Source organism: Rhinoderma darwinii, chromosome 2 (genome assembly GCF_050947455.1).
Source record: "Rhinoderma darwinii isolate aRhiDar2 chromosome 2, aRhiDar2.hap1, whole genome shotgun sequence".
Classification (NCBI taxonomy): Eukaryota; Metazoa; Chordata; class Amphibia; order Anura; family Rhinodermatidae; genus Rhinoderma; species Rhinoderma darwinii.
In genome coordinates this window covers 93981472-94005739 of record NC_134688.1, presented here as the reverse complement: position 1 = coordinate 94005739, position 24268 = coordinate 93981472, and the positions used below count along the sequence as shown (strand labels likewise).

The following is a 24268-nucleotide window of genomic DNA, read 5'->3' as shown; positions in this document are numbered from 1 at the left end:
GTTTCTTTCTTATTTGATGCCTCCACCCAATCCATCTTCATCAAGAAGGAAAGCTTTTCTAGATACATTTGAAACGGAGGAGATGTCGGATGATTCCATGTATGCAAAATAGTCTTCAGACACGCCGCTGAGGCCATATATAATCATTTTCTACCTCCTGGAGTGCACGGTGTAGTATCCACGTCAATATGACCAAAGATGGCCCAAACAGGATTAAATGGGACATAATTGACCAGATGGGTCGCAATAAAAGTGTGAAATTTCTTCCAGAAAGATTGGATCACCAAGCAACACCAGAGGCAGTGAGAAATATCTGCTGAACCCTCCCCACATCTAAAGCATTTATCATTGGGGAGTATCGCCATCTTAAACCCCCGAACTGGCGAAATGTATGCCAGATGGTAGATCTGTAGACATCTCAGTATAACGACTAGAGGGGAGATGTTCCAGGGCAGAAAGTAGCATTTGTGTAGTTAGCTGTGGGATGTCTGACAGCCATTTAGTCATGGCTACCCCGGATTCCTGGTAATCTAGGGGGCAGCGTATGAATTTATAATTTCTAGAAGTGTGACCTCTATCACCTCTAGAACAGGTCAGGAAGGAACGAAAATCTGGATTCCATTCCATGGGAGACAGGTGTGGAAGTATACAGTTTAAGTAACTACGGACCTGCAGATATGCAAACAGTGTGAAAGTTATCTGTGGGTATTTATTTTTTTAAATCATTAAAAGAAAGAATATTCTTGGTGTCCATGTCTGTGCCCATTTTACTTTTAATTATAAAAGGGACAAGACAAAACGAGGCCCATCTCTTCGTCCCCCCCTCAATTAGTACTGATCACGGTACAACAGGAGTTAAACGGCCAGGATCACAGTTTTCTATGATCTCGGCCGTTAGTGTAGGAGGGTGGCTGTCAATCACAGCCACAGTCCTGATCGTGAGGAATAGCAGCTTTACGTGTATGGCTTCGTTCATTTTGAATAGAAGTTAATAAGTCAATCAGAAAATTTTGGACTGTGAAAGGACACAGAGGTAGGAGGAGACCCATTAAAACATGGTAAAAAAAAATGTACAATCTCCATATAGAGGTCACTTAAGTCACACCTCTATTTTAGTGCCCAATTTTTTATATTCTCTGTGTATGCTTTATGAGCTGAAAAAACAACAAATGACAGAAGATAAGGGGACCTAACAATAGCAAAAATAAACTTTCGTTAGCTTTTTTTGGCATTGGAAAAATAACAAGAACATAAATGTACACGTACATAACTTAGAAGAACTTAGGCACAATCTTACCTTCAGCACCTCGATCTGACTCCCAAGTCCCTTTGAGCACATCTCCATTACAGAATAGGAACAGAATGTGTCTCTAATCTTGTACTGACTTACTGCAGACAGCCAAAGGAATAGGTTGGATTCCAACTCCATAGGAGGAATTAATATAGACTGGTGACCAGAGTAAACACTGCAAGCAAAATGTAACATATACATATGATAAATAATATTATAGTATGTTTCCTATTACCAGAAGACTTTATAGTTCACTATAGAAAGATTGGATTATCAACAGTTACGTAAAAAGTAAAGCCAAACTTTATGATCCCTATAGGATCAGGTTTTTTACTCTAATTAAGATAATTAATAATGAGAGTGTTCATCTAATAAGCAAAGAATTTGTTTTACCCTACGAGCCAAAATCGTCAACATTTCCCCAGAGGGTTTGATTTTGCCCCCTCCTCCTGAACCAATCAAAGATCTGAGGGAAGAAGGACTTGATGGACATGTGTCATTATTTAACGTAACTATGTCTAGGGATAAATAACGATCCTTGTGTAGCCATATATTTTACAGGGGTTTTCCGAGACTTTGGTATTGATTGCCTATCCTTAGGTCATTAACATAAAATCGGTGGGAGTCCGACTCCCGACACCTGCAAGGATCAGCTGAGTGAAGGGGCTGCAGCGCTCTGGTCAGCACTAGGTTTTCCTCATTGTTTACCAGGCACAGTTCCGCAAATTTTGTAGCAGGCGGCTGTGCCTGGTACTGCAGCTCTGTCCCATTCAAGTGAGATCTGCGGCCCCTTCAGTCAGCTGATCGTTAAGGTTCCAGCAATAGGACCCCCCACCGATCTGATATTGATGATCTATCCTAAGGATAAGACATCAATATTAAAGTCCCAGAAAAGCTCATTAATTTACAGACACAGATATAAACAGGCATGTTGTCAGGTTTTATTTTAGCTTTCCAGAATTTTACAACCAACCTGCAAAGGCACCAAAGTACAAAACCAAGTCCACAATAAGGATCCAGACATATGGCAATCTGGCGTGTAGAGTACAGCTCACACTGTAATTTTATTGCCCGGCAAAGTGCATTTACAGATCCATGGGACATCTGTAATAGAAAAAAGGTATAAATGAGCTAAATAACACCTGCAATAAAACACTGCTGTATCTTAGGAAAATAGAAGATTCTCCTGTAATTAAATTGGTATGAATGACTAACAAAATTTACCATGAACACCATGTGTAACTTGGAGCTTTAGACCTTATTCACACAGTATATGCAATTTTTTTTTAACTAAAAGCCAGAGTAAATACTAAGGGAGGAGACATATAAAAGGGAAAACCTGTATTTCTTGTTTCTGGGTCAAACATATTTTTTATGTTACTTCCTATTGCTTATGAAGCAGCAATATATTCTGCAGCCATGTACGAGGATTGTCACCTCTAACCATTAGCTCTTCTTAATGGGGCTTACAATCTAATTTCCCTATCGTGGACACACGCCCACTAGGGCCAATTTCATATGAAGCCAATTTACATATCGGGATGTTTCTGAAATGCGGGAGGAACATGGAGAACCCACAGGAAACCCGCACAAACACCAAGAGAACATATAAACTCCACGCAGATGTTCTCCTTTGGACACTGCACCGTGTAGCAAGGAACATCTTATTATATGTGCAAGAAATCGTTCAGAAAAATTACCTATAGCTAATTATGTCTCAGTATTAAAGTTTATTTGTACTGTACATTTAACCCTTTAGCTGCGGTGACAATGTTCATACTATTGACACACATATATAGGTATGGGAGGAATTATTATTTTTTTGTATTTTATAAATCAAGTTTTATTTTTTATGAAAGTAGACACCATACACATTGTAAAAATGCCACCCAGCACTTTACACTCATGTACGCCTTCATGCAACTTTGCATCAAAATGTAACGTTGTGTAAAAAATGCATTCAAAGTCATGTTTGTGGCTAAAATTCTGATCTAAGCAGAGCCGGAGACGCGCAACCTCTTCGAAAACGAAAAGTTCAAGATAGGCAGATTTTATACATGCCACCTATACCTAGGTCTATATGTACATATCTTCAGATTATCGCAACTGAAGAGAACCATGCCAGCCATCCAGATGCCGGTAAACATTTGAATCACGGAGTCAACCTTATTAGGTACAGGGGGTGAATAGATGAATAACCTCTCACTCCTGTAGTAAAGAAAAAAAAAGACCCACCCTATCCACTCTTATTGATGGTTGGTAGTATAAAGATACGATCCTGTATCACTCCCCTGGGGTCACTAGAGGATGTACAGCGGTAGAGAGGACAGTAACAAGCTGTTATCTTTCTTCTGTCAATTGCAGCTTCTTCCTCTCACCCCCTCCCCTACACAGACACACAACCAGAAGGTATAACTTTTCATGGGGCTCTCTGACCTCAGACAATTGCTGGTCCCCGAATATTGCACTTTGAGATTTGGCATCATTTGAAAGCCAAGATTCTGGGCTTTTATATGATGACAAGATCTTGTCCTTACATTCTATCTACTGTATAAGTCATGATATTTTACATACATTGTTGGCAGTGAAAGGGTGCAAGCATCTAGTCTGTGGCGACAGTTTATGGAAAAAACAAAAATGGTGAGGTTCCAATTGCTCAGCTGCATAGTCGTACGTATGGGTGTAAACCCAACAACGATAAGGCGTGCAGATGTTTTCACAAGTCTGCTGCAACAGAAAGTGGCCAACATTGTCTAGAGTTGCACAGCCATTTACAAAAGAAAAATACCTCCCTGTGGCATCAGCATACATGATGCAATGCACTGGCAAAGGGCCACGATAAAATGTGTCAACGTCACTTAGCAATTTCAGTCACCAAAGAAAAGTGCAGTAATAACTCCAATTTTATTATGCAAGTTGTCCCTTAAAAGGGGCAACCAAACTGTCAGAAAACTTTTAACATGTCATAGTGACATGTCAGAAGTTTTGATCAGTGGGGGTCCGAGAACTGAGACCCCCAGTGATCGCTAAAACTAAGCGGCAGAAGCGCTCGGGTGAGCCGCTTCATTTCTGATTGGTTTTCTCAGAAAGCCAATGTTATGGTGTACGGACCCATATACTTTCTATTGAGTTCGTACACTGTTACCTCGGCTTTCCGAGAAAAGTCGATCAGAAACCAAGCGGGTCAACGTTCACCCAAGTGCTTCTGCCGCTTCGTTTTAGCCATTCGTGGGGGTCTTAGTGCTCGAACCCCTACCGATCAAAACTTTTGACATGTCACTATGACATGTCAGAAGTTTTCTGAAAGTTTAGTTACCCTTTAAAGGGTTACTCCCATCTGATAAAGTGACGGCATATCGCTAAGATATGCCATCAGTTTATGATCGGAGGGGGTCCGACCTCCGGGTTTCCTATGAGCCTGAGAATGATGGGCTCCAGCAATTATTTAGCGTTGAATCCTTTATAAGATTTCCTTTCACAGTGGTGCTTGAATAGGGCCGTGAGGCTGTTCCCTGAGCAGCAGCTCCCATGAAGGGGCCACAGCGCTGATTAAGCCTTTATTCTCAAGATCGGTCGCAGTCCCAGAGGTCGAACCCCCACCAATCATAAAGTGATGGCATATCACAATGATATGCCATCACTGTAGAAGATGTGAATAGCCCTTTACTATATATTTATAAATCATTTACCTGTAATGAAGATAAAGTTTGAAGGTTTATACAATCCAAGAGGAAGATGTCTCCATCACTACTGGATCATTGTGAAAATAATCCATTTACAGCCGCCTATTTTACAGTCCTGGTGTTTGGATCATTCAGGAAGGATAGGCTGAACAATACAGATCATGTATAATATACCATTAGAGGAAGAAAATGGATCACTGTGAACCTACCTTTACCCCTGTGAGCATGCCAGTGGTGCTAACACTGAAATCCAGGTAGGCCAGCATTTCAGGTGTAGGTGGTTTATACATCTGAGGTGACCGCTTTCTGGGCAAATCATCTGAAACCAAATAGATGTTACAGGTTAATAATGCGTTTTTCAGGTTAATAATTTACATTTCTCTTTTTTTTTTGTACCTTGGCAATATTATTATACACTGTGCTTAAATTTATATTGATCTGGTTTTAATTCCCAAATTTCAGAGAACAGTATATTTTAGGTAGTCTTACAATGGAGAAGTGTTGCCTTTTATGTTGAGGGTATACATCACATTCTCACTTCTTGCTGTGTCATGCAGTTGACAGTAGTACTTCCAGCATAGTCAGCTTATAAACGCACATACAGTGACATCATGACTGTCCACAGCTCTCGAGCTGTAACAATGGGCAGGAGAGCAGAATTCCGATTACTCAGCACAGCTCTCCAGAATGTATATCAATCTAGGCAGGCTGGAGTATACGGAGCATCTCCGGAACACTGCACAATGATATACAGCTTGCTTTTGGAAGTTTATGTACTTTTCAGTAACTGCTCTTTATTGTACATTTGGATTAGACTACTAGTTTATATCATTTTTCTTACACTTTTGTGGGGGCTTAACCTCCATCCAGAATTGATAATTCTGACAGGCAAGTAGAATTAACACACCCAAGGACCACAAATAAAAATAGAATTTTCAGCATCATGATTTTCTGACATGGACACCATGTTATTCTGGAATTACTGGAGCAACAGAGATTTCTTACTTGTAAGGCCTCCTAAAAATATATCCGGCTCCCGTCTTTTTTTCCATCCGGCTTAGTACGAAAATACCAGAGATAAACTGATGACAAAACTTTTTCCCATAGTTTCCGGCGGAGTCAGTTTTGTGTCCATTGACATCTGTTTTGCAGCCAGACATAGAAATGTTGCCCAGCCTAAAGGAGTCTGTCAGCAGTTTTGGCCCTGCAAAACTGGTGACAGCGCTAGATATAAGACCTGGAAAACTGTTTAAACATACCTTTATTTAGGGTTTCAGTCGCAGCATGAGTGAGAAACAGAAGTTTTAATCCGGAGCGCCCCGCACCTGCAAGTTCCCTTGGCTCGGTGCAGTAAGCGTGCATCCAGGAGGTAGCTACAGCCGTCACTTAAGAGCAGAGGAGAGGGTTTGTGGGGCACTTACTGCAGAGAACCAAGGGCACTTCAGCATTAGGGAACGTGGCGCGTGCCAAATTAAAACTTCTGTTTCTCAATTCTGTTTCATCCTGCTACTGAAACCCTACACGGATATCTGTTGAAACATTTTTGCAGTGCTCGTTTCACAAAGTTAAAACTGCTGACAGACTCCCTTTAAGGAAGCCAGACAGGTGCACAAATTGTACAACTTTGTCATTAGTTGTGCCCGGCAAAAAAAAACAAAAAAACAACTAACTAGCCGGACACAACTGTTATATGTGAACCCGTCCTGACCTGGTTATGTTGTTGCATTTTTCCCTACATTGCGCAGCCAAATTTGACCACCGAAGAAAAGGTGGAATACATCTGAACAAAGACATAATCCTGACGCCAGAGGATGTGCTGATGACAATATGTATATGGGGCTACCAGAGCCTTCAGGTGCCTGCCATGTTGTATTTTTCGTTTCTACCCTTTACTGGAGCAACATCCGGGGTGTCCAGTATAAGCTCCTGTAGGCTCTATTCACACGACAGTGTCCAAGTGTCGGCCGATAAAACCGGCCGTTTTGGTCCGTTTTATCTGCCTTTTTGCATCCAATTGAATCCGTTCAGTTTCGGGGCGTGTTTCAGTTTTTAAAGGCCGATTTTGACCCGTTTTGCATCAGCTTTTTTCCTTGTCCATTTTAAAAAAGGATTAATTTCATTTGTCAATTTTTTTTGATACACACTGCCCTCTGTAGATAATGCCACACAGCCCCCTGTAGATACTGCCACTGCCCCCTGTAGATACTGCCACTGCCCCCTGTAGATAATGCCACACAGCCCCCTGTACATAATGCCACACAGCCCTCTGTAGATACTGCTACAGCCCCCTGTAGATACTGCCACACACTGCACTCTGTAGACATTGCCACACAGCTCCCTGTAGATATTGCCACAGTACCCCTGTAGATATTGCCACAGCACCCCTTTAGGTAGTACCACACAGCCCCCTTTGTACATGGCACCCCCATGTAGATGGCACACCCTCCTGTAGATGGCATCCCCCCCCCTTCCTGTAGATAGCGCCGCTGTAGGGGACTGCTCCAGGAGAGGTTCCAGACTTCACTGTCCATATATGGACAGTGACGTCATAGACTTCTCCTGGAGCGGTCCCCTGCTCCTGAAGCGAAATCCCCAGCCACAGCGGCCTGTCTGGATATATATGGACAGTGACTTCTCCTGGAGCGGAATCACCGGCCACAGCGGAGTCAGGGACGGCTGTGACCGGGGATTCAGGAGAAGTCCCTGACGTCACGGTCTATATATGGATAGTGAAGTCAGGGACATCTCCTGGAGCGGATTCACCCGCCACAGCGGCCGGCCGCTGTGGCCTGGGATTCCGCTTCACGTCCCTGACGTCACTGTCCATATATGGACAGTGAAGTCAGGAACTTCTCCTGGAGCGGAATCACTGGCCGTTGTGGCGGGAGACTCCGCTTCAGGATTAGGGGACTGCTCCAGGAGAAGCCCCTGACGTCACTGTCCATAATGGAACTGATCTCAGATTTCAGCTACAAAAGCTGTAGGTAAGTGTGTTATGCATGCAGCATCAACACTGGAAATCATCCATAGGTAAAGTCTCACCTTTTTCTATAAAGGACCCCATCTTTAAAAAGCTCCCAGCTTCATATTTTCTACAGAAAAGGACAGTGGGTCCACGATACAGCTCATTGTAATGTTGGGCATGCAAAAACCACATATTTTTCTACAGGAAATACACAGAGAAAACCTCTATATTTCATAAAGACATCATTATTATTTTATAGTAAATGCATCTGCCAAGAAATAAGTGCACATTAGACTGTATAAATATCTTAAATCTACCAAATAGGGGGTTGATCTAGTGGGTACTAAGAGTGACCATTATCCAGCCCATATCCGTTCGAAAAAAAGCTTAAAAATGCTCTGCTGATTAATTTCCTAATGTATCTTTATAGAGGTATGAACTCCATTTTTCTGAAACAGAGCGCACTAAATCCCTTGCCTACAGTTTTAATACATAACATGCTGGCTGTCTGTAGCCACCACTTAGAGGGAGCTTAGGATCTCGCTGCATACGGTCAGACATTGAACCCAATGATAGCACAGTAGGCAGTAAGCTCCCATGCTCCATCAAGTGGTGGCTGCAGGGAGTCGAAATTGTTTCCTTTAAAAAAAAGTCTAGGCAGGGGATTTGTAGCTCTGTTTTAGAAAAACAAGAGCATTGACTACTATAGAGATATATTATCAGCAAAAAACTTTAGACCTAAAAACAACATGATGTTAAAAGGTGGAGATTCAATTTAAGCTTATAATAAGATACTATACACACACAGCAAACAGGCTCCGTAGGTCTGTGTGTCATCTTCTATAATAGCATGTTTAGTAACGTTTTAATCGGTATTCACCTGTATCGATGATGGTTGGCCATGTTTTCACATCCACCGCAGCTGCTGCTTCTTTGGACCTTAGCAATCTCAATAAGGTTTGTGTTGTGAGAATGCAAGAAGCTTTACTAACCTAATAGAAACAGAGCTCTGTTATAATGCAATGGCAAAAATATGCTAAGATCATCCATTGCGCACACATAAGCTAACAGGGAGAAAATTACTGGAGTTTATTATGAATATGTCAGTTTATATTGCTCTTTACTGACCACTGGGGGGACAGGAAAGCTAGGAGATGTTGGCACTACATAATAAATATATAATATAATACAAGCATTGCTTTATAAAGCCCTGATGTCCTTAAACAGTAACTGTGGTTTCAGGAAAATGTTCATGTCATAGTGACGTGTCAGACGTTTTAAATCGGTGGAGATCCGGGTGTCAAGACCCCCACCGATCACTGAAATGAACAAGCAGAAGCGCTTACCTGAGCGCTTTTCCTCTTTGGCTGCGATCGGTAACATTAGTATACCTGAAGACACTCTCATAGACTTTGTATCGCAGACGAATTGGCAAAGCGCTCGGGTGAGCAATTCTGCCCTTTCATTTCAGTAATCGTGGGGGTCTCAGCACCCGGACCCCTACCGATCATTAAAAACTTCTCACACAAGGTCTCTTACTAGTCATGGGTGACTCAAATCTAATAATTAACCCCTCCTTAGATAAATCCCCGGCTCTAAGTGAATCTACACCCCATACGTCCTCTTCTGATTTCAACGACATGTTACATCTCCACGACCTCCATGATATCTGGCGTGAACTGAATCCCTCAACGAAAGATTTCACCTTCTACTCATGCCCTCATTCCTCCTTTAGCCGCATTGACCTCATTTTCACATCCCAAAGATCATTACCATTTTGCTCTAAAGCTAATATTTTAAGCACGCCCTGGTCTGATCACAACCCTGTAGAAGTTTCACTTTCTTCTCTAGTCCCGCGGGGGCTCTCTTTTAATTGGAGCCTCCATGACTCCCTTTTGTCTTCTAAAGACACCTTTGCACAAGTTCAAGTAGCTGTGAAAGAATACTTTGAACTTAATGAAGGGTCCACATCTTCCCCAATTATACTGTGGGAAGCTCATAAAGCCGCATTGCGAGGTGCCCTCATTCGCTTAGGGTCCATTAAAAAGAAAACTAGAACACTGAAAATTGAAGATTTATATAAAACCTTAGAACAACGAGAACAAGTATGGAAACAGAACCCTTCACATGCCAATAAGAATTCTATGGAAGCCACTAAATTAGAACTGAATCTTCTCTTGACAAAGCAGGTTGAAAGAAAACTTAGATGGTCTAAACAACGTTATTACTCTCAAAGCAACAAACCAGGTAAACTCCTGGCTCATCAATTGAGGGTTTCTGTCTCACAGAAAAGAGCCTATTAGGTTGAGGACCAACGCGGGCACTATAGTAAAATGACCTCCCTATTTCAGAACTTCCTCTCTAACCTGTATTCCTCTCCTCCACCATTTGACTCCGTAAAGGCGGAACGCCTATTTGCTAAGCTGACCTTTCCGGAGATCTCAACTTCCAACATTGATACTTTGGAGGCCGAGATATCTGAAACAGAGGTTCAGGAGGCCATCAAGGACTTAAAGGAACAGTGTCATCACAAATAATTTTTTTATATGTTAAAGATGTTAGTGCTTTAATAAAAACGTTTATATTCATTTGTGTGTTTGTGTTTTACGGTTTCTTATTTTTACACTTTTTCTTCCCTATGGGGGCTGCCATTTTTTGTTCCATTTCTGTGTGTGTCGATTAACGACACACACAGACATGGAATACGGCAGCCACAGTCCCATAGGGACTGCGAACGGCTCCCGTCCCATTGACTGCCGTGTACGGCGTCTGTGTGGGAACTGCGCATGCGCCGCTCCCACACAGTCCTATTCGAAATTGGCGCCGTCCGGCGCCATTTTCCTGTGGACCGGAAGTCGCGGCCGGACAGTAATATTACTACTTCCGGTCGCGGCTTCCGGACTTGTGCACATGGAACAGCGGCAGCAAACGGAGCGGACGGGCCGGAGGGAGCCGCGGCGGCAGGAGCAGGTAAGAGATTTCAATGTATGTTAGTGTTTGTGTGTGTTTACTACTGTATGTAAACCTACTACACTGTGGGTTACCTCAAAAAATGGCGACACACAGTGTAGGAGGTTAAACCTTTCAAACCCCTCGTTTATCCCGGCACTAGCCAGGATAAAGGAGGGGGGGATGCTGAGAGCTCACTAGAGCGAGGGCTTTTAACCCAATGTTGCAGTGCTGCAATTTTGGGAACTAGCTCCATCTAGTGACCAAAAATGGGTAGTATTATAAATTAGAAAAAATTTATAATATTTCCTGACTCGCGAAAAAAATAAAAAAAATTTGAACAATGTTTAATCACCCACACACTAAATGTTTAATTTTTAAAAAAAAAACATGTTTTTCTGGCAACACATTCCCTTTAAAACCCTCCAAATCTCCTGGTGCAGATGGTTTCTCCCCATTATATTATAAAATCTCTCCCCATTATTAACTCCGTATTTAACCCAACTCTTTAACGCCCTTAGACCTGGCACTACACCTCTTACACCCACCCTTGATGCCCATATTGCAATGATTCCCAAACCTCAAAAAGACTCCCTTCATATTGCCAACTACAGACCAATATCCCTATTAAATACCGACATTAAACTCCTGAGCAAAATATTAGCGACCCGGATTAACCGCTTCCTCGACACGCTTATCCATGGGGACCAAGCTGGCTTTGTCCCGGGTAGACTAGCGACTGCACCAAGCGAGTTATATCCCTGATCCATATGGCCCGTAAGAGAAATGTGGCATCGATGCTCCTCTCGCTTGATATACAAAAGGCCTTCAATACTGTTTCCTGGTCCTACATGGATTTCGCCTTGGGCAAGTGGTGTTTCCAACACTACTTTATGTCCTGGGTGCATGCCCTCTATTCTACCCCAACGGCCAAAGTTTGTTATGCCAGTTATCATTCTGATCCTTTTAATATCGAACGATGCACGAGACAGGGATGCCCTCTCTCCAATCTTATTCATCCTGGCTCTTGAGCCCCTGGCCATGATGATTCCCCAAAAACTGAATATCAGGGGATTGGAACTAGCGGGCATGCACCATAAATTATCCCTTTTTACTGATGATATGCTGATAATACTCTCCCAACCCAATATTTCCCTTCCCAACATAATGAACACTCTATCCGATTTTGCCTCCATATCTGGCCTCACTATAAACCCCTCCAAATCTGTAGCATTAAACATTAATCTTCCCTCTGAAGCCATACATTCACTTCGTAGTCACTTCTCCTTTCAATGGGCCAAACAATCACTGGAATACCTAGGCATACACCTAACCCCCTCCTACGACCAGCTATATTCTGCCAATTATCCTTTCCTTATCCGTACTCTCACCCCCTCTCTGGTGTTATGTCAATCTACATATCAATCCCGGATTGGAGGCATACATGCGGTCAAAATGACTATCCTTCCCGAACTTTTATATCAGTTTCAAACCCTGCCAATTAAAGTCCCACCACACATATTACGCCTCCTTCAAAGTCGTATTTTTTCATTTATTTGGCATGGGACGCGTCCTAGGATATCCAGGTCCACCCTATTCTCTTTGAAACAGGACAGGGGTTTAAGCATTCCAAATATTTCTAAGTATAACCAAGCAGCTATGATAGCACCATTGGCTAGATTACACGTGACTGCGAACATTCCTCTTCGGGTGTACCTGGATATTCCAAAGGTAGCACCCACCCCTATCCAATCTTTGGCATGGATACCCCCCCCCCCTTACGCTCTACCCTTCTTACCCCCTCTCTCACACATATTTTATCGGTTTGAGACAATATCAAATATTCTAGCAGATTAATCTCTCCCCACCTGCCCCTCATCTCCTTGTGGCATAACCCCCTTTTCTCCCCAGGAGCAGACAATTGTCAGGCCTCTAACTGGTGGTGGTCTCATGGTATACTAAGGGTTCACCACCTTCTTTCACCCACCCACTCTCGGATTCTCTCGTTCTACGATCTTCGAACTTCGAAACAAATCCCCAATGATGAGTTGTTTCGATATCTACAGCTCAAGAACTGGATTAATTCTCTCCTCAGCAACAAAGCTGAATCTGATTCTTTTTCTCAGTTCAAGAGAATCTGCGAAACATGCCCTACCTCTAGAGGTGTGATATCCATACTGTACAAATGGCTCCTCAGTAATCCAACCCCAGATACTCATACATATGTTGATAGATGGCAGTGGGATTTGGGGACAACGATTGATTATGGCCTTCAGTCACGTTTAGGAGAGGAAAAAACATTAGGGATAGAGTTATGCACAGCTGTTTTGAGCCTATCACATCAAAGGGCACATGGCTGGATAGACAAATACCGGGCACATATAGATGCGGTAGCTGTAAGGCTTGTGACTTCATCTTAAGGGGAAACAAGTTCAGGAGTGTCGTCACAAAAGAGGAGTACGACATTCGTGATTTTGTCAATTGCAAAACAGCAGGGGTGGTTTACCCGATTACATGCCCATGCCCCTTAAAGAGGCTCTGTCACCAGATTTTGCAGCCCCTATCTGCTATTGCAGCAGATAGGCGCTGCAATGTAGATTACAGTAACGTTTTTATTTTTAAAAAACGAGCATTTTTGGCCAAGTTATGACCATTTTCGTATTTATGCAAATGAGGTTTGCAAAAGTACAACTGGGTGTGTTGAAAAGTAAAAGTACAACTGGGCGTGTATTATGTGCGTACATCGGGGCGTGTTTACTACTTTTACTAGCTGGGCGTTCTGACGAGAAGTATCATCCACTTCTCTTCACAACGCCCAGCTTCTGGCAGTGCAGCACTGTGACGTCACTCACAGGTCCTGCATCGTGTCGGCACCAGAGGCTACACTTGATTCTGCAGCAGCACCAGCGTTTGCAGGTAAGTAGCTACATCGACTTACCTGCAAACGCCGATGCTGCTGCAGAATCATCTGTAGCCTCTGGTGCCGACACGATGCAGGACCTGTGAGTGACGTCACAGTGCTGCACTGCCAGAAGCTGGGCGTTGTGAAGAGAAGTGGATGATACTTCTATACACAACGCCCAGCTAGTAAAAGTAGTAAACACGCCCCGATGTACGCACATAATACACGCCCAGTTGTACTTTTACTTTTCAACACGCCCAGTTGTACTTTTGCAAGCCTCATTTGCATAAATACGAAAATGGTCATAACTTGGCCAAAAATGCTCGTTTTTTAAAAATAAAAACGTTACTGTAATCTACATTGCAGCGCCGATCTGCTGCAATAGCAGATAGGGGTTGCAAAATCTGGTGACAGAGCCTCTTTAAACTATGTGGGCAAAACGATGCGACAATTTCAGCGCCGGATAAGGGAGCATGTCGGAGATATTGTCCATACAAGGGATACTCCGATATCCAAACATGTACATGCCAAACACCAGGGTCATGCAGAATGTTTAAAGTTTCAAGCAATTGAACTTATAAGACCACCCAAACGGGGAGGCGATTGGGACAATCTCATTCTACGCAAAGAAGCCCAATGGATTTACAGATTGGCATGTACACAACCAGTGGGTTTAAATGAACAGACAAACTATACGTGCTTTATATGAACATACAGTTATATCATCCATTATCGGGCAGCCAAGTCCATATGGCTGTTTTTCTTCGAAAGGTGGCTTTCAAGCGAATTGATATGGCCAGTGGGTCATCTTGTGTGTAATCAATACTTTACAATATGAGGGACATCGCACTTATCCTTTCAATGTGTACTTACATTGGAAGAGTTGGTTTTAAAGGCAGTCTTTTTGCGGCTTGGAACTGATCCGTAAAACCAATATCCTATATCCCATATCGTTATACTCCCTCCTTTATCGCTGGCTCTGGCAGCATGGGCGATACGTCCGTGGCTTCCACTGCGCCTGCGTGTTCTTCTTGATGAGGTCGATGATGGTTCCGGGTTGTCAGCTGACGGCCGGGAGTCACATGGACAGGCGTCACGAATTCGGGGGGACGCATGTGATTGGCTGGGTCGGTTAGCGCTGCCGAGAACAGGGGGTGGATCTAGGTGTTTAAAGCAACTCATAGCCCCGTTACGAAGTATGCCGCGGACATCAATGCGAGCATCCTTCCGTGATGTACAGCAGAATATCTGCTGCTGTAAATATATATCGCTGGCAATCGGGCCAGAGTGACCAAGACACAGACCCTTGAGGATAAGTATTTGAAACGCGTAGGGTCTTTTTGATTAAGGGATTTTTAGCATAGGGAACGATAGCATTGTGTTATACCCAGCACTGGGAGCTTCCGGTGTGTCAATGTCGGACCCTGGTGTGTACCTGGGATTCAAACTATTGTTGTGCCCAATATTAATGCTGATCCCGTATGCATATCTGCAAAAACACTGTGCTATGTTCATGAAACGTAACAGTGTTTTATGTTTAATACGTTTTTAATACACACGGTGGGGCTTTTCACGGTGGTGATTTTCCCCTGTTTTTAGTGAGTTACAAATAAAAGGTATTTTTTACTCTATTGTCACTTCAGTGACAACGATTGAACCAGCAGATTGGCGTGCTATTTGGTGCACAGTTTCACACTGCTCCATTAACACGACTATTATGGAGTCTGCCTATAAAGTCATGATGCGGTGGTACTTAGTCCCTAGCCAAATGGCACATGCATTTCCTACTTATTCTGCCTCCTGCTTCCGTGGTTGCCCCTCACCCGGCGACATGCTCCAGATATGGTGGTCCTGTCCTAAGCTCACTAGATTCTGGAGCAGTGTTTTTGGCCTCATTCAGAGCTTATTTGGTATAATTCTTCGAAAGGATCCCAAATTAGTTCTCCATCTCAAACCCCCCGAGCTTACACATGCACAATTTCAGCTATTTTCCTACATTCTTCTAGCTGCCAAAATGACTATTGCCCACTCCTGGAAAAAACGCTCTGTTACTTTTGCGGATGTCAAATCCAGAATGGATCAAATATTTATTAATGAAAAGCTCACAAACATTTTACTCGACAAGATTCCTAAGTTTGAGAAACTTTGGCAGCCCTGGATCAGATACGCCTACCCTCATGTACCCATCACCACGATTACTGAATTGTAATCTATTTCCACACCTCTGACCGACTTGTCCCTATACCCCTTCCGGTCCCCCCCCCCCCCCCCATTTTTCTTCTTCTACTACTTACAGTTATTATTTGGTATTATTTCCCTTGCTGAAACTCTGTGATACCTGTTCTGGTTCATTGCTGTATATGATGCTTGTTGCATATGAATTTTTTGCGTAAAAGGTTTGCATTTATCTATTTTTATTGTAAAATCTCAATAAAACTTGTTGAAACAAAACTTCTAACACATCACTATGACAATTCAAAAGTTTCCTGAAACCACGGTTAATCTTTAACTGAGCAAATGACAGAAGGTGTAAAACTATTCAGACCTACTATACGTGAACCTTAGATGACAAGTGACTTACATCTACAATCATCCGGACTGTGGGTAAGGTGGCCGAGAGGTTCTGAGCGTGAGGTGGCCGGACAGTAACAGGAATACAACCAGCATATAAACAGCCATAAAATGCAGCAATCAGCTCAATGCCTGTAAATGATGAAGAAAGAAAGAAAGTGTGGTCTTAACGTATAAACAGGAGCTTTACATTGTTCATCAATGTCGCACACTGGCTCGGACTGGTTATCTTTTTGATTTAAAGCCGGTCCAATATAATGTTAAAAGATATGTAGCAACAACTCATATATAACCATGTTATCATTATCTCCTCTATGCCTAAAAATTAAATTTTTCGAATCTATGGTGAATTATTTATGTAAGAATAGTCAACCTGCAACTCTTTTGGAGCTACAAGCACTAGTTATAATAAATTTAGTATTCCCATGGTCAGTTTATATCCACCTTATTTAGAGCAAAGTCAACTAAGTGACTATAATATTCGCCCCTTTTTGGGAGTTGGGTGAAAAAATTTACTGCCAAGCCCTGTCATTTTCTCAAGATATAGTGGGGACAGTAATAACTCAAGACTTGAAATGTTAATGAGAAATTAAATTTTCCAGAATTCCTGTTAATCTACGGAAAAAAATCAGCGGGATTGGCAGGAAATTGGACAAAGGATGCACATCCAGTGGGAACTAGGGCAATTATTAATTTGGTACCTCGCCGGTCCTGAACCATTTTACTGTATTTTTAACAAGGTGATTATAACTGTATTACTCCACATAGCTGAGGGGCTAAACCTTTCAATAGTTAATCACGCAGGTACATCAATACATCAACAAGTGTAATACACACAAAAAAAAATGGATCTTGACACCTCAACCAGTCACAAGCAATTTTATTTACATATTCCCTAAAGACAAGGTGATTATTCAGCCCAGGTCAAAAAAATAAAAAGGAATCCATGTGTTTACTACTTCAAGTGACCAGATAGTTTGTCCATGTCTATAGCTATAGATTAGACACTCACCAGGAGGATAAAGAAGTACTACGTTATCCCCAGCGTTCAGATGCCCTTTATCCACCAGGGTGGCAGCTATTCTCTCCGCTCTCTTATGAAGCTGTAAACAGGAAGCAGTACATACGGCTGTTCCCTAAAAACAAAGTAATCAACATGTCGATAACGAAGAATCAAGATTTCAGATTAACCACAGAAATCCCAAAACACTACACCAGAAATCTGTCACAAATACCTTTGCATTGAGTAGTATGAAGAGAATGTGCTCAGGTGTGGTTTGGGCTCTCCATTGCAGTATTTCAGACAAATATTGGTGCTGTTAATGGCAAAATATAACAGGTCAAGAATACGTTTTAAGAACGACATAAGTTTTAGTCCCCCTTCACATCAAGTTTATTGCACTACGTTTGACGTATATGCGCCGGGCAATGCTTGCAAAGTATATGTTAAACTTAGGTTGTAACGGATGCTGAAGCAGTGGCATCCATCACCAAAGACTATTATGGGATCCATTTAATGTATACGTCATTAACTGGGGTCATGAGAGTTCATGAAATATCCATTAAACAGGGCCATTATAGTCTATGGGCTATAATAATATGCGTTTAACGTATACATCATGAAAAGCCATTAAAAAGCCCATGACTTATACGTTAAACGTATGCCTGTGACGTATATTCCATACAGCGGCAAACCACCCAAAAGCCCCATGGTAAAAAAAAAGTATGCTTTTTCCTAATCTGTGTAAAAGTCAACAAATGGGTCTGACAAATATGGTAAAGATTGTACATTTGATGACATTCATAAAGACAACCCCTGCCCATATGTCCTATTAGGTCTGCTCGGGACCCCCCCTCTATAAGTCAGAATAGAGAGCTACTCTATAAGAGCGTCTCCCTTGTGGCAAACTCGGCCTTCCATACATTACATGTTTGGCCATTAATTTAATAACAGCTGAAAAAAAAAAAAAAAGGAGGTTGTTTTCGGGAGACACCCGCATTAACTATGTACTGCTTATTTTTCCTCTACAAACAAACAATATTTTACCTTTTTCACCAAATCATTTTCTTCTATCTGTCCAAGATCTCTACCTGAGGCCTGAGCAATTCTTTTCCCTGCAACCAGATTACCAACCATCACAGATGCTGGGCCAACTCCTACGATGTAGAGGGAAACATATAAATTACACTTTAGAAGGTTTATAAAGACTAACAGTCCATTTACATACAAATTAAGGGGAACTTAGGGGTTCGGCAAAAGACTGCAGCAGTAAGAGCGGTCACTTTTATAGCAGTCATAGAAAGCTCAGCCTGCCCATGAATGCTTGCCATAAATACGGTCAAAGATGTCAAGAAATTTTGGTCAAAATCTAAAATTATAGAAGGTTTCCTTCACCCACGCCAAAATTTGTTTGAGATAGAAATGGGAGTTGGGTTCTACAGGAGTGAAAGATTTTTTTCTTTGACCTAAAACAAGTCCTGATGCCCTTGCTGCTGTTCAATTTGTTCAATATAACATTGAAGAAAATGTTAATATTTACCTGGCTGTTTCTGCCTTGGCTTTGGCAGGTTGGTTACACACGTGTGAGGACACATGAGTATATTACATGGATGTAAGGTGCCATCTAAAAAGTGCTGTTTAGTTTGAGATAAGTGGATTCCTCCAAGTGGAGTTTTTGGCAATGTGTTTGCAGGAACAAGGGCAAGGCAGTAAACTCCCACTTGGTGGATACTATCAATGGCCTAATTCAGAAAAGATAAAAACATCAGTAAATAGTACAACATTTCAATATAAAACTATATACACAGTGCAAAGCAGTAAGGCCCTGTTCACGTCTGCGTTGGAGGCTCCGTTAGGGACCTCTGTTGCACATGCTGCCAAAAATATCGGAAAGCTTGCTGCGCTATTCTTTCCGGCTCACCCAGAGACACCCCAATAGAAACCCATTAAAAACAATGGGTTCTGTCGGGCGCCGGTTGTCTCTGCTCCACTGACAGAGAAGAACAATGCAATGCCGAACGCAGATGTGAACAGGGCCTAATTAATCTTTCAATAGTAAAGCCATCTGATAATATGCCTCCCGCTCCCCAAAAAGTACCCTTATACTCAGTCACTACTGCTGGCTTTGAACTTTGAGCATGACTTTTGAAATTAAAAACATATCAGCCAACAATACCTGCAGCACACGACTCATCCACTGGAATGAATCCTCCTCGGAAGCATCAGGACGCTGCTCTGCTACCACTACAATGCGTTCATCATAGAACACCGTGACAGAAAACACAGCAATCCTAAAACAAATACAACAACACGTAAACACAATGGGACATATTTACTATTCATAGTGCGCCATAATTCTGGCTCAAATTGCGCACATGCCGCGCTCCACATTTTTTATGTGTTTTAGACACTTTTTTGCGCCTCACTAGACAAGTGGCTTAGCAGAAACAAGGGCTTAGCTTTGGTGAAAAAAAATAGTCTAAGGTAAACCAACCAAAAGGTGGTGTACAGTTAGGCTAATGTGTCTAGCAGGATGCACCAGATTTACCATACGGCGTGAGCCACTGTGATACATTTGGTGCATTTTTTTTGCCTTCTTAAGTCTAGTTTTAAGCTGTCTAAATTTAAGACAATATTGATATATCTGCTTTACAGTCTTTTAATTTGGTTACTAGGTCCAGACTGCTGTATTTATGAAGAAAACATTATTATAATTCCAGTGATAGATGTGGCTATTATTTTGACAAGTGGTGAGGAGCAGCATCAGGCACCTATGCCAATACTTCCACTCACATACCCTCTGCGGAGATGGTGGCTTTACCTGTGAATGTCTCTTAGAGACTACTGAAAGTGACAAAGAAAGCCTATGTCACTTTGTTTTTTCAGGTCTGACTGATTTGTGAAGAATTTTCAACCAATCTCACGAGGGGACAATTGATTGGGTGGAATTTCTAATGCTTTTCTGTTTTGAGGCAGAATTATCCAAGTTTTATCACAACCATATGCAGAAAATGTCATCACAATGTAAACATAAATGACACTTAACACACTGGAACATAAGTATGCCCTACCTTCCTCTGTACAGGGTTTTAAGTGCTTCCACAGCTAACGCAGTTGCTACAATGTCGTCTGAATTGTGCCGCCTTCCACTAACCAACAATGTCCCATCCATTTTTCCAACTACAAATACAAGGTTACCCTGGAAGAAGAATAAAAAAAAATCATTATTTTTTTTTAAGTTGAAAAACACAAGAAAACCTGAGATAGGGCAAGCGTGTATTCGGGATACTTATCACAAAAATCTTTACTGCAGTACTGCATGTCAATGAGGACAAAATTGCAAAAAAAAATACCTGGATTTCTGCATGGATTACTAAAAAACGTGGTTTGTTTGTTTTGGTTGTTATCTAATTCACATTTATAGACAAACACATTCTAATTGAACTAATAACACACAAATAATTGTACTGTTCATGTCTTAGGCTTCGTTATTATCTGCGTTGGGGTCCTGTTCTGACGTTCCGTCTGAGGTTTCCGTCAGAACGGGACCCTGAGCAGACACAACCTGACGCAGACGGAAACCAGAGGTTTCCGTTTCCATCACCATTGATTTCAATGGTGACGGATCCGGTGCCCATGGTTTCCGTTTGTGTCTGTTGTGCACCGGACCAGTCATTTTTCCAGAAGCAATAGCGTAGTCGACTACGCTATAGCTTCTGGCAAAACGACGGGTCCGGTGCACAACAGACACAAACGGAAACCATGGGCACCAGATCCGTCACCATTGAAATCAATGGTGATGGAAACCTCTGGTTTCCGTCGGTGTCAGGTTGTGTCTGCTCAAGGTCCTGTTCTGACGGAAACCTCAGACGGAACGTCAGAACAGGACCCCAACGCAGATGTGAACGAAGCCTTAGGCTGTGTTCACATCACCATCGGTTTCTGTGAATGGGTTCGCTAGACCTTTCAGTCAGAGGAACCCATGAACGGAAAAGCCAAACGGAAACCACAGCTTCCGTTTGAATTACCATTGATTTCAATAATGATTCCGTTGCTAATGGTTTCTGTTCCGCAAGGTTTCTGGTCTTTTTTAGTGGAAACAATAGCGCAGTCGACTGCGCTATTGTTTCCGTAGAAAACATGGAAACCTTACAGAAAGAAAACAAACGGAAACCATTTCCTTGTCCTTTTTTGCTGCGGTTCCGCCTCTGACCTCCCATTAAAATCAATAGGAGTTTTTCCATTGAGGACTGCGGGCGAAAAACTCTGGGAAAAACACAGCGAAAGCCGGGGCAAAAAAGCGCAGGCAGGTCAAAATCTGCCTCAAAATTCCTTGAAAGATTTTTTCAGCCTGCAACATACTCAGTGTGAACTAGGCCTTATAGTAAAAAATTTGTAGCCATAAGTTGTTACATTTGCTTAAACAAAACACAAAAACTGTGATAGGATTGTATTATCTACACCAATAGCAACTGTTTTAATTCAGCACTTACAGGTCCTACAAAGCCCAATAAGCCGGTCCTGGTAAATGGTGTTTCCCCAATTGGGGTCCCTGTGGCACCAACCGGTAAAACCTGGAAAAAAAAAATCTACAATAAATGAATTGCTTCACCAAAAAGTTCCAGATAGAGGGATCAAATGTATAAGCTATACTGGGAGGTGAGTAGGACTTTCAAGACACACTGCAAGCCGCTTATTCACACAGTACTAAGTCACTGAGCATGGACTGATGTCACACTGCAGGACTGCTGGGATCATACTAGCATTCACAGATGTACATGAAAGCTCTCAAATCTGAGTTTCTATCTAATGTTCAAAATCACAGATACAAAGCCTATTGGCTTTTTATTTTTACCATAAAACTACTTATTACAGAGAACTTGAAAGATCATTATCGGAAACAACAGAACAACATATATAGTTTTGGACTTTGTTTGAGTGTTAGGAACCACATAAATCGGTTTTCCGGTTGTATGTAAATGAAGCTTAATAAGTGTATAGGTTCTTCAACTTTCTTATAGACTTTTCAATTCATCATTCATTTAAAAATATTTGTTTGATTTAGTGTGATTTAACACAGAACATGTGTCCCAGGTGCCGAAATTTAAAAACCTATTCTGTCATTTGCGGGCACTGCTTTTTTTTTTTTTTTTAGGAAAATCTGATATCAGGGAGGAGTGTAAACAGAAAACAATAGCAGTGTGGAAATAGTGAGGAACTCTAAAAGTAAGCAGGTAAATATATTCCTATTTTCACATCTTAGCAAATTTTATTTTTTTGTCCCTAGAAGACTCCTTTAAATCATAGGCTTATATCAGAAGATATAATAATTGGGGGGACCGTAAGCTGGGATGCCCAGCAATCCCCCCAAAAGAGGCTTGGACTCTCCAACACAGTACATCTTTAGAAGCACTAATACATTTAATGGAATCTTTTCAGAATGCCAGAAGATAAATACAATTCAGAATTTAGTAGTCCATTCTAGTCATTAGCGGGCCTTCAGTCTAGTCATTAGCGGGCCTTCAGTCTAGTCATTAGCGGGCCTTCAGTCTAGTCATTAGCGGGCCTTCAGTCTAGTCATTAGCGGGCCTTCAGTCTAGTCATTAGCGGGCCTTCAGTCTAGTCATTAGCGGGCCTTCAGTCTAGTCATTAGCGGGCCTTCAGTCTAGTCATTAGCGGGCCTTCAGTCTAGTCATTAGCGGGCCTTCAGTCTAGTCATTAGCGGGCCTTCAGTCTAGTCATTAGCGGGCCTTCAGTCTAGTCATTAGCGGGCCTTCAGTCTAGTCATTAGCGGGCCTTCAGTCTAGTCATTAGCGGGCCTTCAGTCTAGTCATTAGCGGGCCTTCAGTCTAGTCATTAGCGGGCCTTCAGTCTAGTCATTAGCGGGCCTTCAGTCTAGTCATTAGCGGGCCTTCAGTCTAGTCATTAGCGGGCCTTCAGTCTAGTCATTAGCGGGCCTTCAGTCTAGTCATTAGCGGGCCTTCAGTCTAGTCATTAGCGGGCCTTCAGTCTAGTCATTAGCGGGCCTTCAGTCTAGTCATTAGCGGGCCTTCAGTCTAGTCATTAGCGGGCCTTCAGTCTAGTCATTAGCGGGCCTTCAGTCTAGTCATTAGCGGGCCTTCAGTCTAGTCATTAGCGGGCCTTCAGTCTAGTCATTAGCGGGCCTTCAGTCTAGTCATTAGCGGGCCTTCAGTCTAGTCATTAGCGGGCCTTCAGTCTAGTCATTAGCGGGCCTTCAGTCTAGTCATTAGCGGGCCTTCAGTCTAGTCATTAGCGGGCCTTCAGTCTAGTCATTAGCGGGCCTTCAGTCTAGTCATTAGCGGGCCTTCAGTCTAGTCATTAGCGGGCCTTCAGTCTAGTCATTAGCGGGCCTTCAGTCTAGTCATTAGCGGGCCTTCAGTCTAGTCATTAGCGGGCCTTCAGTCTAGTCATTAGCGGGCCTTCAGTCTAGTCATTAGCGGGCCTTCAGTCTAGTCATTAGCGGGCCTTCAGTCTAGTCATTAGCGGGCCTTCAGTCTAGTCATTAGCGGGCCTTCAGTCTAGTCATTAGCGGGCCTTCAGTCTAGTCATTAGCGGGCCTTCAGTCTAGTCATTAGCGGGCCTTCAGTCTAGTCATTAGCGGGCCTTCAGTCTAGTCATTAGCGGGCCTTCAGTCTAGTCATTAGCGGGCCTTCAGTCTAGTCATTAGCGGGCCTTCAGTCTAGTCATTAGCGGGCCTTCAGTCTAGTCATTAGCGGGCCTTCAGTCTAGTCATTAGCGGGCCTTCAGTCTAGTCATTAGCGGGCCTTCAGTCTAGTCATTAGCGGGCCTTCAGTCTAGTCATTAGCGGGCCTTCAGTCTAGTCATTAGCGGGCCTTCAGTCTAGTCATTAGCGGGCCTTCAGTCTAGTCATTAGCGGGCCTTCAGT

At 42.6% G+C, this 24268-nt stretch overlaps 1 protein-coding gene across 2 annotated transcripts in view; it reads right to left on the bottom strand.

The window, feature by feature from the left end:
• Nucleotides 1-24268, bottom strand: part of DIP2B (disco interacting protein 2 homolog B) — a 222923-nt gene that overhangs the window by 21101 nt on the left and 177554 nt on the right. For both annotated transcript variants that reach the window (XM_075851921.1, XM_075851922.1), the window contains exons 20-31: nt 21855-21935; nt 20433-20560; nt 19538-19652; nt 18902-19103; nt 18409-18518; nt 17597-17677; nt 17374-17497; nt 16372-16493; nt 8820-8931; nt 5184-5293; nt 2265-2395; nt 1298-1466 (exon numbers count right to left, since the gene is read on the bottom strand). In XM_075851921.1, coding sequence (XP_075708036.1) covers nt 1298-1466; nt 2265-2395; nt 5184-5293; nt 8820-8931; nt 16372-16493; nt 17374-17497; nt 17597-17677; nt 18409-18518; nt 18902-19103; nt 19538-19652; nt 20433-20560; nt 21855-21935 — 1485 coding nt within the window. The remainder of the gene's footprint in view (nt 1-1297; nt 1467-2264; nt 2396-5183; nt 5294-8819; nt 8932-16371; nt 16494-17373; nt 17498-17596; nt 17678-18408; nt 18519-18901; nt 19104-19537; nt 19653-20432; nt 20561-21854; nt 21936-24268) is intronic.